The sequence below is a fragment of the Gossypium hirsutum genome, unplaced genomic scaffold (assembly GCF_007990345.1).
Source record: "Gossypium hirsutum isolate 1008001.06 unplaced genomic scaffold, Gossypium_hirsutum_v2.1 scaffold_109, whole genome shotgun sequence".
Classification (NCBI taxonomy): Eukaryota; Viridiplantae; Streptophyta; class Magnoliopsida; order Malvales; family Malvaceae; genus Gossypium; species Gossypium hirsutum.
In genome coordinates, this window is record NW_024402812.1 from 23,437 (window position 1) to 40,000 (window position 16,564).

General features: G+C 33.3%; 1 protein-coding gene and 2 long non-coding RNA genes across 6 annotated transcripts; 2 read left to right on the forward strand and 1 right to left on the reverse strand.

Moving 5' to 3' along the window:
- The first annotated feature begins 1,208 nt into the window (after nt 1–1,208).
- Nucleotides 1,209–10,445, forward strand: LOC107938079 (probable acyl-activating enzyme 16, chloroplastic). 4 transcript variants are annotated; one of them, XM_041110329.1, is made up of 10 exons: nt 1,210–1,642; nt 2,545–2,703; nt 3,172–3,225; nt 3,311–3,391; nt 3,952–4,043; nt 4,646–4,751; nt 6,027–6,091; nt 6,218–6,317; nt 8,858–8,907; nt 9,154–9,283. In XM_041110329.1, exons 2-10 carry the CDS (start codon nt 2,593–2,595, stop codon nt 9,155–9,157), a joined length of 663 nt encoding a protein of 220 aa, XP_040966263.1. In that variant the 5' UTR covers nt 1,210–1,642; nt 2,545–2,592; the 3' UTR covers nt 9,158–9,283. The 4 variants fall into 4 exon arrangements, 3 of the variants coding, with proteins under 3 accessions (XP_040966264.1, XP_040966263.1, XP_040966262.1); XM_041110328.1 differs by lacking the exon at nt 9,154–9,283 and adding an exon at nt 9,290–10,445 and having other exon boundaries at nt 1,211–1,642; XR_005924153.1 differs by lacking the exon at nt 9,154–9,283 and adding an exon at nt 9,290–9,488 and having other exon boundaries at nt 1,212–1,642; nt 8,858–9,033.
- On the reverse strand, nt 3,343–6,096 carry LOC121226308 (uncharacterized). The gene is made up of 2 exons (XR_005924156.1): nt 5,493–6,096; nt 3,343–3,615 (listed from the first exon to the last, which is right to left on the reverse strand). It is a non-coding gene; the product is annotated as an uncharacterized lncRNA (long non-coding RNA).
- Nucleotides 10,446–11,395: 950 nt separating the features above from the next.
- Nucleotides 11,396–16,444, forward strand: LOC121226307 (uncharacterized). The gene is made up of 6 exons (XR_005924155.1): nt 11,396–11,538; nt 12,464–12,574; nt 14,624–14,674; nt 14,819–14,931; nt 16,085–16,184; nt 16,285–16,444. It is a non-coding gene; the product is annotated as an uncharacterized lncRNA (long non-coding RNA).
- Nucleotides 16,445–16,564: the final 120 nt, after the last annotated feature.

Genomic DNA, 16,564 nt, shown 5'->3' on the forward strand with positions numbered 1-16,564 from the left:
GGTTTCTTTTTAGGGTCAGGTTTTAGGTGTTGGTGCTTGAGATTTTGGTCGTGTTTTAATAGTTAATGAACTTGGTCTGTCTTGTGCTCAGTCTGTATCAGCTTGATTTTAGTGGTTTGATTGGTTTCATGTCTAGTTGGTATGGTTCGTTTCGATTTGGTTTGCGTACATCAGTTATGGTTTGGTATTATTTCAATTTTAGTTTAGTCTGTCCTCATTTTTTTTGTGTTGATTTTTTGACTGATTTGCAATTATTTTGGTTGTGGTTTGGGACCTTTTTGTCCGGTTCTTTTTTTTTTGGTTTGTTTCTAGTGATTTAGTTTCCTGTTTATGTTTTTTAGTGCCCAGTTTTGTTTGATATTGTCGGGTTCGATTTTGTTTATAATCGATACACAACTTGTCTATTTAAATCATTGGATGTAGGTGTCGGTGTTGTTGTCCTTTTCGTTAGTTTATAGTACTATGTTTGTATTTTTCCGATTTGTATTTTTCCTCTTTTTTCATATTACTTTTTTGTTATTGTCATTTTCTTTCAAAACTTTAAGTGGTATTTATAAGATTTTATTGCTAAGATATGTTTCTAAAAACTAGCAAATATAAACTCAAATCATAATTTTTTTATGATACAAAACTCTCTGCTCCATCTTTAATTTTTAATGCGTACATAAATATGTTTTTCTCATTTTAGGAAAATCTTCAAAATGGCTGTCCGCCATGTGATTAGCCGGTTTAGTAAATTCTATTGGAACAGACTGAAATACTAGGTATTTTAAGATATCCTGGTTTGAGAATAACATGTAATCTTCAATAAAATTAAAGCTTATTTAATAAAATAATATGTATCACAACATTTTTAAATATTATTAAAAAATTATATTTATTGAACGAATAAAAAATATTATTTAAATCATATTAAACATTAGTGGAAAATAAATCAAATCGAAACTTCTCTTCTTATTAATTTGAAATGCCCAATAACATCTCAAATTTTAGGCTTCTCTTTGCTAGTCACCATACTTAATATCACTAATCTATCAAATTTTGACTTACTTTTTTAATTCTTTATATATTTGATATAGTAAATAGAATTATTTTAAAAATAAATATATTCAGACATTGAGAATATTAAAAATGAGTGTATTAAATAAAAATTTGAAAGCTAAACAACTCAATTATCACTTTATTAAATGAGTGTATTAAATAACTAGTTACCGTTGGCAGGAGAAGAGCCCCTCTGCCCGTTTTCATCAGTCTTTTCAAACCCCCTTCCTTTCCCATCGTTGAAAATTTAAATCTCTCTCCTTCACTTTCCCAATTCTTCACCATCTCTTTCTCTTCAAAATTTTCCTCTCTCATCCGTTTTCTTCTCTTCCTTCTCAATCGTTTCTGTTTTTTTTTTCTGATATGGAAATCACTTGCTTCATCCATAGATTTTGGGTTTTCAGCCCTAGGAAATATTGTTTCGGTTCGTCTTTTCAAATCTATGGATGTCTTTGTGGTTCTTCTTGTTGGATGCTTTGGGAAAGAAAGAAACTCTGGCTCTGCAAGATTTCACCAGCAATGGCCTCTCTTTTGCAGTCAATCTCTATTACATTGATTCTTATCCCAAATAGACACGCTATTCCCTTCATCGTATTGCACGGTAATGTTCTTATCCCAATATCTTTTCTTTTCAATTTTAATGTTCATATGCACTCTCCCATGGCTTAAATTCATTATTTATTGCCCTAAAACTTGAGATAAATGGGGATTAGATGCCAGTTTAACCTGATACCCATATTTCTTTTATGGACATAATGCTTAAAGTTCAACTAAGACCACATAACTTCATTTCTGGTGAAATTGTTTAAGCAGTTGTGCCTTTGTATAAATTGTTAAAATTCTGTTAAATGTACGGGTTAAACATGGTTCTACTTATCAGGGAATTCGTTTGACAATAGGGTTATGCTGATAACGCTTTCTGCATAATATGGTGACTAGTCTAGCAGTCTGTGGAATCGACCAAACTGAATAAAGTAAATTAAAAACAATCATCATGTGTTTCTTTAATTTTCATTTTTCTTGAAGTATCCGTGTTCAACACATTCCCGGCCGTGGGTATAGCATATGACCCTCCAAATACATGAAAAGGTTATGTTACTCGGACTTGGGTGTAAGTGTTGGACATAGGCATCTGACTTGAGTATTTTCAGTTTTTTCTATGATTGCATGTATTTGGAGGACTCTTGGAGGACCATATCTCGATGCCCATGTCCGAGCATGTGTTGGAGATGAATTCAGACACAGTAGTTATTTAGGCAAAATGAAGAGTTGGGTTAAAATATAGTGAAAAACTTACCAAAAAAAAGTCAAACATACCCATATAAGATGCGTGCCTCTACTCACACCCACTTGAGTCCAAGTAACATGTACTGAGTGTTGGTGCACTCATATGGCCCTCTGACTGTTTTTTTCACTCCAAACTATCAAACTGGATGAATTCTAATGTTTGTTAGTCAGATGTTTCAATTCAGTTTTGCCCTTTGATTTTTATTTGATCAATAGGGACTATGCCTAACAAGAAATTCGGAGGAACCTTCACATATTGTATCCATGTTCGACTACTTATGGTCTAAAACTATTGCTACAATATTGTGGCCATTGCATGTCTTACCAACAAAGTTTGTCTACAAAAAAATCCGCTCTGCTATTGGGATACGAAAGGTTTGATATATTAGCTACATAAACTTATTGAAAAATTATCTTCCAGCTTCAAAGTGAACTCTATTTATCAATCAATAAAACCTGCATGTATTGTCTATGTTTCGCCTACTCTTTCATTTTTCTTTTCTTGAAGTACTTAGGTCTGACACTTGTGTTTGACATATCACTGGACATTGTTTGGGGATATTAGCCGAGCCTTCAAATAAATGGAAAAGCATATGCAAAATTAAACATATCAGTGTTGCTTACATACCCGTATTTGACACTCACACCTGTGTCATATAACGTAGTGTATTGCAATTGAAAATTAAGAAACCTTACAAAGGAGAAAAAGAAGAGGAACCCATATTATTATTTTTCCTTTTATGTGCAAAGATCCTTGTTGGAATGTTCCTTTTATTTTTCTTTGTTCAGCATTTCTAGTATTTCTGTTCTGGGTTTTATTGATTATTTTCTATCATCCTCTAGACTGCCAACAGCGGAGGTGGAAGTTTGGCAACGCATATTGAAAAGTTTTATGAGGTTAGATGCTAATATGTTTTTAGTTTTCAAATGAAAAGGTTCCTAGTCGATTTATCTCTTATTTTATGATGGCTCGTATGTGCAGACAATTGGTCTGGAAGTGCAGAATGGATATGGTTTAATAGAAACATCACCTTCCATTGCTGGTCGACAACCTTATTATAATGTAAGACAGCTGTAGGTCTTTCTATTATAATATTCAACTGAAACTATTCTCTTTCTTCCATGCTACCCCTGATAGAACATGTGATTTCTCCTAAGCAATGTGAATAAATTCTTAAAAAGAGAACTAATAGTTATATATCCGTTATCTCTGTTGCTCCTGCTCTTATTTTTTCTTGTAGTACACGCGTCTGACGCTTAGACAGACTTGGATACAGGGATATGTCCCTACAAAAACATTCCAATGCATGGAAAAGCTTAAAAAAATTGAACACACGTACATTGGATACATATCCGTATATAAGGCTCGCACCTGACTCCAAGTAACTAGCTAGAAATCTACTTTTTTAAATACAGGATATTGGGGAAAAATGTGTTTGAGATCAATTGAAAAGTAAACATGTTATGCTGGTACTATCTTTTCTTGCTAAGTTCCTTAATTGGATCAAAGGAAAGGATCTATGTATGTGCTTTGGTATTAAAGTGAGTTTAAGAGAGTTTTCGTAAGCAGTTAATAAAATGTAAAGAAAAAAATAAAACATAAATGGGGATTTTGGTTTTCAGGTTTACCATTCACTGTTTCGCTCTGTGTTTGAAATCTATGGATATGGGTCTGTCTGTTTCTTTTTGGTTGCTTTTTCGGAGACTGATTTCAGGTATGAATCTTTACTTGGGTTTACTTTTTCATTTCTTTGCCTTTGTCTTTGTTTTTGTTTTTGTCTTTTGCCTTTTCATGGGAAACATCTCTGTTTTTTTTATGGGAACATCTCTGTTTTTTAGTTTTTGATACATGCTTTTCACTTGAATTTATTTGAGTTTTTTTTTCCTTCTCTTTGCCAAATCCGAGTAAGGTTATCAAGCTTGAGTTCAACTTGACAATGACTGAATTGATTTGAGTTTTACTTGTAGCTGAATCCAAGTGACTTATGCGCACATGTATCTGGTTTTTACCCCTAGTATTGATGTTCATTTTTTAGATATGAGAGTTACACATTTTAATTTTAGATTAATTCTAGATGGTTGAGCCATGCATGATTAGTTGATTAAAGATTTTACTTACTCCGATGAATCAAAATAACTTTCTTTTGTGATAAATGTTCTCTTTCTCATTCTGTATGTTGGATTGATCTTCATGTTTAAATTATCCAAATTAAATGCTAATTATACTGCTATGACAGATCTCTGGTTAAACTTATTGTGAAGGGAAACTATTTGATTCTAAATGCTGCTTTTAAAATATTTTTGGATTACCTTGCAGTGGAATTCAAAAGTGGATATCTTCAAGCCCCAATGCTATTAAATTAATAGTATTTTCATTCATAAGGATCAGCTTGGCATACACGGAGTTGAAGAGAATTTATGAGGTGATGGCAATTTTTGTGAAACTAAAGTTGAATTCTGCAGATTCCTTGTTAATGCTTTATGTTGTTATGCACTCTCCCATGGCTTAAATTCATTCTTTAATGCCCTAGAACTTGAGATAAATGGGGATTTTAGATGCCAGTTTAACGTGATACCCATATTTCTTTTATGGATATAATGCCTAAAGTTCAACTAAGACCACATACTTCATTTCTAGTGAAATTGTTTAAGCAATTGTGCCTTTGTATAAATTGTTAAAATTCTGTTAAATGTACATTCAAGGTTAAACATGGTTCTGCTTATCAGGGAATTCGTTTGACAATAGGGTTATGCTGATAATGCTTTCTGCAGAATATGGTGACTAGTCTAGCAGCCTGTGGAATTGACCATACTGAATAAAGCAAATTAAAAACTATCATCCTGTGTTGCTTTAATTTTCATTTTTCTTAAAGTATCCATGTTCAACACATTCCCGGACGTGGGTATAGCATATGACCCTCCAAATACATGAAAGGTTATGTTACTCGGACTGTGGTGTAAGTATTGGACATAGGCATCTGACCTGAGTATTTTCAGTTTTTTCTAGGATCGCATGTATTTGGAGGACTTTTGGAGGACTATATCTCGATGCCCATGTCTGAGCATGTGTTGGAGATGAATTCAGACACGATAGTTATTTAGGCAAAATGAAGAGTTGGGTTAATATAGAGAAAAACTTACCAAAAAAAAAGAGTCAAACATACCCATATAAGATGCGTGCGTGTCACATGTACCGAGTGTTGGTGCACTCATATGGTCCTCTGACTGCCTTTTTCGCTCCAAACTATCAAACTGCATGAATTCTAATGTTCGTTAGTCAGTTGCTTCAACTCAGTTTTGCCGTTTGATTTTTATTTGCTCACAAAAAAATCCACTCCGCTATTGGGTTAGAAAAGGTTTGATCTATTATCTACCTAAACCCTAAACTTCCTTTCTCCTTTCTTAACTACTGTTTTTTCCATTCTTTTCAAATTTTTTCCTTCTGTCCTCTTTTCTTTCTCCCAGCCTCCTTTCTTGTCCTTTCTTTCTTCACACACACAAATACGGTACATTAGGTAGAGAAACCCTAAGTTTTGTTTATCGTTTCTGTTATTTGTGATTTTTGAAATCCCCTAATTCATTGGAGATTCATTTCATGGATGAATATGTATTTAACTTTGTTTCTTTCCTTTTCATCTCTGTTTTTAGTTTCAAATATATGCTTCTGTCTACTAATCTTTTCAGTGGACTTTTGCCAGGGTTTCCTGTTTTCTTATTCAAAGAGTCACTGTTACGTTCTGTTGAAATTATGGATCTCGGTGTGGTAAGTTTTGGTTCTTTATCTTGTACTATATGTTCTTTTTTTTTTCTTCAATTTGCTTGTTTCCGTCTACCTTATATTTCCTTTTATTTTTTTATTTGCTAAATACTGTTTCGGTTTCTCTTTTAGGGCTTCTGTTTTGGCGTTTGGGCCTGTGCCCTCCTTAGTTTATGGCCTTTTGGGCTTTTATCCCGCTTGGAGGCTGTCTGACCCTATTTGCAAATGCACAGTAAGTTGCTTCTATTGTGAAAGTCTCTAAATCTGTATTCTCTTTTTGCATACTGGTTTGTGATCCATCTTTTTGCTCCGGCCACGGATTTGGTTTTGTTTTCATTTTTTTAGTGTTTTGGGTTGGGTTGTTTTGGAATGCGTTTGAGCTGTTTTTATGTCCAGTTTTCTTTTGATAGTATTTAATTTTAAAAAGATTAGTAAAATATTTTTGAACATAACTGTTTAATTTTGAAGCAATTGTTTTAAAATTGAATAAGTTTAAAAAAATTTAATATAATTTAAATTTTTAAGGATTTTTACTTCTCTCTGTTAATTTGTCCAAAACAGTAGTAGTGATTTAAAGAAGGTTTTAATTACCTTAAATGTTACCGTTGCATTATTTGTAATCTGAACCTGCTTTTATGTTATTTGGACATCATGCTTTGGATTTTTCTGTTTAGTTGTAAAGAATTTTTTATCCGGTACAGATTTTTAACCGGCCTGCTGTAGTTAATTTTCTTTCTTATTCTGCTCCGACTTTATTCCTGTCATATAGTGCCTGAATAGCTTCTTCAGTAGTTGCTTCTTTTTGTCTGGATAATAGTTAGATAGAAGTATAATTTGTTCCGAACTTTCTTATTGCCGGCAGTAGGACGACATTTTCCGGAAATTAATTAACTATCCGTAAAAACTGGCCAGGTTTTTTTATGGTTTTAATTTTTGAGTTCGGTGTTTTGATGTTTAGAAATTGCTGTTTTGCTAAGTGTTATTATTGAGGTGGCCTGTGACTTACTTTGTTGTTTTATGCTGTTTATTTCATTCTGTTATTTTCTAAATAAGAGGACCTAAATTAAAAAAAAGTGTCTAAAAAAATGACAGATACATCAACAAATAATATATGAAAAGAAAACATTTCTTTTAATTATTCTTCTGGAGCAATTTACATAATATATATAATTATTTCAATAGTTTTCCACTCTTTATGGAAATGCGAATTACCCACTAAACGATCAAAACCGGCGTATAGGATTCCAGACTGGGACATTCTGTTTCTTAGTTTTCTCAAAAATTCTGCAGTTTTAAAAAATAATAATAATCTAATTGGGATGCTTGTTAATATTGATAGTAATTGAAGAATTGGAGAATTTCAACCGATTTGCTAATTGCGAAGGTTTTTTTCGATTTGGGTTCATATACGGTGGAGGTTGTCAAGATTGTGTATGCATATATGTTTTCTTTTTCATACTGCTAGGTGCTTGCATTCATTAGTAAGGATTGGGTATATTTTCTTTAAAATAGTTGGGATTGTTTATTCTTAATAGAACTTTGGATATGTGGTAAATATTTTTGTTTTAGGGAGTAAATTCTGGTACAGAAATTCCATGGTAGTCTAACATCATCTATGTATTCAATTGAATGGTTTTCCCCCTTTTAAGGATTCAGAAAGTGATTTGTTTGTAATTTATGCTTTTGGTTGGTTTAAAATAGTTTAACTATTTTAATGTGACAGTCCAGATAGCCTAATGGTCTCGTGTATAAAACTTTGGATGTGGTAAATATTTTCGTTTTAGGGAGTAAATTCTGGTACAGAAATTCCATAGTAGTCTAACATCATCTATGTATTCAATTGAATGTGTTTTCCGTCTTTTAAGGATTCAGAAAGTGATTTGTTTGTAATTTATGCTTTTGGTTGGTTTAAAATAGTTTAACTATTTTAATGTGACAGTCCAGATAGCCTAATGGTCTTGTGTATAAAACTTTGGATATGTGGTAAATATTTTCGTTTTAGGGAGTAAATTCTGGTACAGAAATTCCATAGTAGTCTAACATCATCTATGTATTCAATTGAATGTGTTTTCCGTCTTTTAAGGATTCAGAAAGTGATTTGTTTGTAATTTATGCTTTTGGTTGGTTTAAAATAGTTTAACTATTTTAATGTGACAGTCCAGATAGCCTAATGGTCTCGTGTATAAAAAACTGCTTTCTAGTCTGATGTGCGGCAAAAGAAAAATCTCTGATTGGCTGGATTATAAGTACTGTGAAACCAGTCAACCATCAGTAAATCGGCGCATATGAATGACTTTAATTAAATAATTCCCTGTGAAACTCTACAATAATTAGTTTAATCGATCTGTCCTTGGGATATGTAGTACTATTTCTGTCCATATATAACTCTACAATAATTAGGTTTTCTTTAAAATAGTTGAGTGGAGGTCATCGACTAACTGTTTGTGTGCTGGTGCTTATATGATTTGGAATTGGATTTTGATTGAAATATTCGGGTAATATCTAAATGCATGGCCTGGATGGAATTAGGGATGCAATTTAACTGAAAATGTTGTTTTATATTACAAAGTAGTTACAATTGTTTATTGTGTTGCATTAGAAGATGTTAACTAGGTGTTGTTTTCTTTCTTATGAAGAACGCGGTATATTTGCCTTTTTTGATCTTACGATGAGAGTTTTCTTTTTAAGTTTCATATTTGAATCGTATTACTGATTTATTTTTCAAAAAATCCAAATTACTCATCTTTCGCTTTGGTATTGTTAATTATGTAGAAAACGAAGGTTTCTCTTTTGTGGACGTCGGCCATTCATATCAACCCAAGGTATCTCTCTACAATCTAATGGTTAACAATGGAAGTTTAATAAAACCGTGGGTTTTTAGCTGCTTCCATGCAATTTTCTTCTTCATATCTGGAAAATATTACTATGTAATTCAGAAGTACTTCTGGGTAAGTCTTTTTTTCTCAATTTTCTACCTTAACTATTGATTAAATCATTCATCTCACATTCTTTTCCTATTTAGATACATACATATATTTTAATGAATTTGGGTCTCCCTGGTATTCTAGGTGATAGTTTATTTTTAATAGAACTTTGGATATGTGATAAATATTTTCGTTTTGGGGAGTAAATTTTGGTACATAAATTTGCATATTAGTCCAACATCATCTATGTATTCAATTGAATGTGTTTTTCGTCTTTAAGGATGTTGCTTATGGACTCCTTGACGAAGATATCTTTCAGTCGCTGCTGCATGAGAGGCATGATACTATGAAAGTTGTTAAAAGTGTGCGAGAATTCGGTTCTTCAAAATCGTTTGGGTGTATTTAAAGCTGTTAAAGCTGCATTATATTTGTTAAGGAATAAGAAAACACTAAGTAAATCATACCGAGTTTTTAAAACATAGGCTTTTCTTCTTTTTTCCACGTCCTGCTTTTTTCTCGTTGAAGATTGGGGACTTTTGCGCTCGTAATAAAGCTAGGTCCTGATCGACCAAGTAGTCCTATCTATCCACCTCTCCAAACACAATGTATTGACCACATCTGCTGCCATGTGATGTTTGGAAATAGAATCGAGTCCTTGTAAATAAGCACTGAATTTATTTCACAACGTTTTAATAAGCACTAAATTTATTTTACAACGTTTTAGTAAGCACTGAATTTAATTCATTCTTATTCTGAACCAGGGATATCCCTGTGATATCCGTACCGGAATAAGCTATTTCAAGATTATTCCCGTTGTATTCCATTCCGGTTCAATATTTTTAGTGTCCGGTTCGGCTGTTTTGGCAGCCGGTTCAGATTTTTAACCTGTCTGGACCGGGTTACCTGGCGTAGTTATTCCAGCGTGGGATATCCCATTCCACGAATATCCCGGCTTGGGATATCCTATTCCAGGGACAGCCCGGCTTGGGATATCTTATTCTAGGGATATCCCGGCTTGGGATCTAGGGGTTTGAGGCTTGGGGCCTGGGTTTTGGGTTGGGCTGGTGTTTTTGGGCTTTTGTTTCAGTGTTTGGGGCTTTGGATCTCTTAAGTTTTGGATTACTGGGTTTTGGACTATATCAGATAGTGATTTCAGGGACCAAAATATATACTCAAAATTTATTAGCCTTGTAAATTATTAAAAAAGAATTGAGGATGAGGTTTCTTTTTAATTGAAATGGGCTCTTTTTATAATAAATCCAACAAGTCAACTCTAGGCCATTGATGACTTTAATCCAACAAACCAAATGGACTGTCTGAATGAGGGGAAGAAAATAAGGAACCAGCCACTAAGAAATGAAGCTTCTCTCTCCTTTGTTATAGGATTTATGAATAACCTCGATTTCAATCTCTCTCCTCCTGATATATCTCCGGCATTCTTTCTATCTTCGTCAGTTGGGTTTTGGCTCAGATCGACTCCCGGCTAAGAATTTGTGCCTTTGTTTCGCAGTTCGAATCCTTATTTCTCTTCTCCTAAAGATTCTTCTCATTTGAATCTTTGCCATTATCGTTTTTACACAACTTTTGGTTTGGAATTACGGGTCGATCATTTGAATCTTTGCCATTATCTGTTTTGGAGTGTGGTGTGTTTAACTGTTTTGCCATTATTTGTTTCACATGTCGTGTAAATAATCGAGATTCCAATTCAAATGATGAGACAAGTGCTAGGGCTAGTCTATCCAGAATCGTTATGTTAGCTGAAGCTTTATTTGAGGTAATTTTTATTTCTTATGTTATTAGTCTGGGTAGTTCTTCTTTCTCTTTGCCCCTATCTGTTGGAGTTAATTTCTATGCATTTTAACTAGGTTCTGGATGAAATCCCCCAGCAGTCTGTGGTTTTATCTTCTCGACCTTCTGTATCTTCAATTTGATCTGTTCCCGCTTCTAATAAAGTTGTGGAATTGCTTCCTGTCAAAATTTATAACAAGTCACACAAACTTCATAATGATGAGGATGGACAGTAAGTATTTATTTTTCTCTGCTGTTTGAGAAATGTGAAGCACACTTGAATTTTTTTTTTTGTTGACGGATAGTTGAAGATGAGATTTAACTGTGTGTGCCTTGACTTTAAATGGACCTGAAACAAAAGAATATGTGGTTGGCATTTTAGCTCAGAGTAAGTTATGAATTTGTATATGAGGTAAAATAAAACATAATCAGTTCTACAAAGCAGAAACTAAAAGCTTTCTGAGCTACAAATTGATAATGTGACAGTTTGATTCATATCATAACTATAATTAAGCTAATGAAAATATGAGACTAAAATAAATAATAAGGTAACTAAACTTTTTTCTTTGTTGGAGAATTTAAAGCTGAATGGCCTAAAATCAGTATCCAATCAGCGAATTAAGTGCGCTAAGAAGAATGATTGTTAGTTTACTATCACGTAGGAATTGGAATCTAGATCATTTTTGGATGCTAAGTTTTAAGGCATGCTTCCAAGTTATAGTCAGCAGTAGGCTCATGAAGGTTTGGCGTCTAACACTCTTAATGAGCTTGTTTGAAAAGGTTTAGGTGATTAGGTGCAGTAGGTCTATCTTTGGCTGACCTCATCGGTAATCCCTTGTGCGGATTACGAGCCTTACTCTATGTAAAATATGAAATTTAAGTTTGATGGCATGATTTCTTAATGACTTATTAGAGAAAAAATAATTTAATTATCCTGTTTTTTACCCACAATATTGATTGAGATGAGTTCTATATGCAATGCTCTTGTCTTGAGGGCTTCAGTTTGACTTTAATATGTGAAATTATTACTTGAAGTATATAGAATAAAAGCAGTAATATGAATGAGCAAAAAGAACCCAAGAAAACTGGAAAGTGACTCCAACTGTAAAATTTGGTTCGGGTTATAGTTAAACAAATTTGGTTTTTGCTTCAGAAGCTTAAAACTTGAAAAACACTATGTAAAAAAAGTATTTTAAAATTTAAAAGACCAGTGAACTGAACTGTTAAAAAAACCAGATTATTGCTAATTAATTGCATTTTTTTTTTCCAAAACCGAACTGAACCGTTATCACCTCTAATATTCACACGATATGTATTATACAGACTTCTTATCCTTGAGTATAAAGGCCTCCTTTTTCTGACCTTCTAATTGATCTAGCTAGAGGTTAATGATTTTATTGCTCTTGAATCCAATGGTAATATAGGAAATTGGGGGAGCTAGAGTGATAGGAACAGGGAAATTGAGTAGAAAAATTTGAATTTTAATCAGGCTTAGGTATTGTCTTCCTATATAGGCATATGAAGGGTGGGAGGGGGGCCGTATATGATTTCAAAGGGCCCTAACCTTCGATATGCTTTCTTTTTCAGTTACTTCATATGGCATTAGTCTGCAATCAGGCATGTTTTGAATCTTTTTTTTTTCTTTTCTTTTATATTCAATTAACAGATGTTACATATGCCTTTTGGAGTATGAAGAGGGAGATAGCATGCGGATATTTGCTTGAAACCATGAATTCCACAGAACTTGTATAGACAAGTGGCTCAAGGAGGTTCACAGGTAGGATGGATGATTATTATTGCAATGTTTTTAAATTAACATTATGGTAAATATGTGATTAAGGGTGTGCTAGATAAAATAGATGTGTCATTTCTTCCTCAGAAGTATAACATGGGTTGTAGTTACACTCCACATGTTAGGTTATCTTTAAGAACAGTGAAGTGAAACGGAAAGACCAACGGTCATATGAGGCTTGAAAGACTCATCAATATTCCCCTTTGAAAATTTTGGACAAATGAATTTTTTGTGTTATATGGTGAAACAACAAATATAGAACTGCCAAAGGATGATGCTGGCATCAAGTATAGCTTGTTGGTCCAACAGCCTTTGGAATGGCATGCAAGTGCATGTCGGAGCACGGAGATTGATAATATCTGTGAGATCATGGTAGATGGTTTTCCTGACTACCACATGGAAACCTCCAACCCCATTGATGGTTTTCCTGACTACCACACGAATTCTGTGAACTGAATTTGAATATGCGAAGTGATGGTCATGTCAAAGTTGAAGATTTGCTGAAGCTGAATATGAGAACATTTGCTAATATCCCTTTAGGGTCACAAACTGTTGATGATGTCAAAGAGATAGAATTTGTAACATCATTTCTTGTCTTTGTTCACTGTTGAATCTTGAGAATCCTTTCCTATTTTGATTGAAATTTTCTATCATTGCAGCATGTAACTTTTGTAGTTAAAATTGAAAATGGCTTCTTTAAAAACTATTTGTTGTTTACTTATAAGCGATCTTTGAGCTGTTACCAGTAGTAATTTAGATTCTTGGTCTCCAAAATGTTGGTGTATAAACAATCATGAGAAGGAAAATGTTCATTTTGCAGTCAAAAGAAATTTCATGGTTTTTATGTTTATTGATTGTAGGCTGTCAGAAAAGATAATAAGCAACGTTTTAGCCTTCTTGAGGAAAATGGGGAGCTTCTAATTTGTGCAAACCAAGGCCACACCGTCATGATGATGAATCTTTCTTAAAAATTTATCAATTTCTTCATGCTTTATCTTAATTTTCACTTTAGATTATTTTTAGCTGTTGTTTTGAGCATCTTTATTTATGTCTATGCACTTCTAAGGAAGATATTGTATGTCACGTTGGCAGACAGTTGAGTCTGAAAGATTATTGAAACAAATCCTTTCAGCTGATGAAATGCAATGTATGAACATCATGTCTCTTAGGTGTATCTGCATCCTCTTCCAAGTACAAGATGTCTCCGATTCCCTATTATTGTAGTATAAATTCTACTAGTTTAGGTGGATCTACAATTTATTAACATGGGGCATCATTTGTTGGCATTTCTTTGCGTCTATCACATTTATTGGTGTCAAAATACAATATGCTGAAGTGTGTCATCTGTTACTCTGTTCGGAGTAATAACCTCTAATTTGAAATGGTTGTCAGTTCTTCCAGTGCTCATGTATCAGGGTTGGGTGACCTGAATATTGCATACTTCTTGCAGCTTTCTGTCAAGTGCGATAAAAATTAGGTCTCCTTTCCAATTTTGTTGTGACATTGGAACCTCTACATATCTTGCGCATCTTTTTGTTCTGCCAATGATCTGGTATTCTTTTTGGCGTTACCATCTAACATTACATATCCCTTCCTATTGTTCTATTGGAGCTTTTACTTATTGTGATGCATGGTGCATTCTCCTCCCACTGCAACATACATGCAGATGCACTTGTTCTTTCTCACTTCCATTTTTCCGTTCACTGTCTGTTACGTTGTATTTCTAAGCATTTGTCTTGTTGATTTGTTATTTTCTACTGGTTGCTATTGTGACATATGTTTAGCTTCTTTCGATGGAACATATATATTATTAATTATTGGATAGGTGGAGTATTCACTGTGTTTATTGATTGTACTATCAACAGTATTAATCTAAGTTATGCTTGCATTTGTAACTATTGTTATTACTCTCAGAAGAAAAAGAAATCTATTATTATTGCATAGGGTGTAACTTAAATTTTCTTTTGACATCATCACGATGTCCTGTTCCTAAGAAGATTGGCATCATCCTAATCGGTAAACTTTCCTTTTCAGTTTAACACGGAGGGGTATCTTCTAAGGCTTCCTCTTCCAGAATGTTGGGTGGTAAGTAAAAAATACTGTGCTTGTTTCGCCGCCATCTATTTATTTGTATAGTTGAGCCAAGTTACCTCCATTCATACATACCCTGATTATTCTTTTTCTGAATGCTACAGAGAAGTTAATTGAGTACTGTTGTTCATTTTTCAGGTCTCAAAACTGCATATGCTTATTGATGCTGTCACTGAGAGTTATAACAAATATTTCTTTGGGGACGTTGGGAGAGAAATATATGATTTCTTTTGGGGTGATTTTGCTGACCGGTATGTAGAATGTTCTTTTATAATCTGCTTTCTGCTAATAGAACGTAGTTCTAGTGTTTTATGCCATTAAGGTCTGGATTTTTTGCCATTTACAGATCATGAAAACTGAAAAGTAATGAAGTTTATGCTGTTGTTATATAGCACATAATGCCTTTTTTTCTAAGGTTAAAGTTGTAAAATTCATTTGGTGGATAGTGTGTGTTATTTTATTGTTATCATTACTAGAATTCTATTGTAAGTTGGATCAGTATGTGCTTTTGACACATACATGAAATACCTGTCATGGTTGTATGTTTTTTGCAAAAAATACTGATATAATTTTTACTCTGATTAGCTGTAGTTATTTTTGTGTTATATGTACAGTCTTTAGATCTGCAATCTATGCTTGGGATTTATGTTTTTGTTGTTTGCATAGGTATATTGAAGAAGGTATTAATTATTTATCTTTAATTTCCCTCCTCCCAAAAAAAGTAATTTAAAGAAGGTATTAATTACCATAAATGTTACCGTTGTCACATGGGGCATTTAGAAAATCTATTCTTTTTGGGCAGTATGGGCAGGTGAAAAGCTGCCCGTTTTCTTTAGCCTTTTCAAATTCCCTTCCTTCTCCATCATTGGAAATTTAAGTTCTCTTTAAATTTATTTTCCCTTTTTATTTCCCCTTTTATTCTCTGTTGTTTTTCCATTCTTTGATCTCTGTTCATCCTCTCTTTCGTTTTCTTTATTGTCTCTCCCTTCCTTCCTTCCTTCCCGTTATTCGAAATTTGAATCCTCAAATCTATCTCTTCTATCCATAGCACCTCAATTATTCGCCGAGTTCTTCTCTCTCTCTCTCTGTTTTCAATTTCTTCCTCTCATTTTTTTAGTTTTGTTTCACCGATTGCCAAAAAAAAAACACGGAAAGACGCTACACTAGGTTTTCTTTTCCGTTTCTTGTTTTTGTGATTTTTTTGAATTTTCTGCTTCATCGGTGACTGATTTCAGGTATGAATCATCACTTCTACTTTGTCTATCTTTGCTATTTCATTTCGTTCTAGTTTCAGATCTATTCTTTATTACTTGTATTTTCAGTGGGTTTTTTTTTATAATTTTTTTGTTTTCTTCTTTATAAATCCTTTGTCTTTGCCTGTTCATCTCTGTTTTTTTGTTTCAGATATAATTATTTATCCTCGAAGCAAAGCAAAAGGGAAAGTAGGTGGGTTTTGAGGATAGTTAAAAATGGTTGGTCCTGGTTCATTGGTGATTGATTTTAGGTATGAATCTGTACTTAAAATTTGTCTTTTTCTTTCATCTCTGTTTTTAGTTTCAGATATATGCTTCTTTTTACTAATATTCTCATTGGGTATTTGTCAGGGTTTTCGGTTTTCAGATTCAAAGAATCACTGTTTTGTTCCGTTGAAATTATGTATCTGTGCGGTATTTTTGTTTTTTTATCTTGTACTATATGTTTATTGTTTTTGAATTGTCTATTTCGCTCTGCTCGTATTGTATATATCTTGCTTTATTGTTATTATTTTTTGCTTTGCAAATTACTTTTGGTGTTTCTATTTGTTTCTCGTTACTTTCCTAAGATAGAGAATTCTAAGTTCTCTGATGTCTTTTATTTTTGCTTCAAAATACACTGTTTTCGGTT

Bases quoted from the DNA above. Each gene is read 5' to 3' on its own strand.
- LOC107938079 (XM_041110328.1), top strand. From the start codon at position 2,593: ATGTTCGACTACTTATGGTCTAAAACTATTGCTACAATATTGTGGCCA. The intron at 3,226-3,310 runs GTTAGATGCTAA...TCGTATGTGCAG, and splicing joins ATATTGAAAAGTTTTATGAG to ACAATTGGTCTGGAAGTGCA. The intron at 4,044-4,645 runs GTATGAATCTTT...ATTACCTTGCAG, and splicing joins TTTTCGGAGACTGATTTCAG to TGGAATTCAAAAGTGGATAT.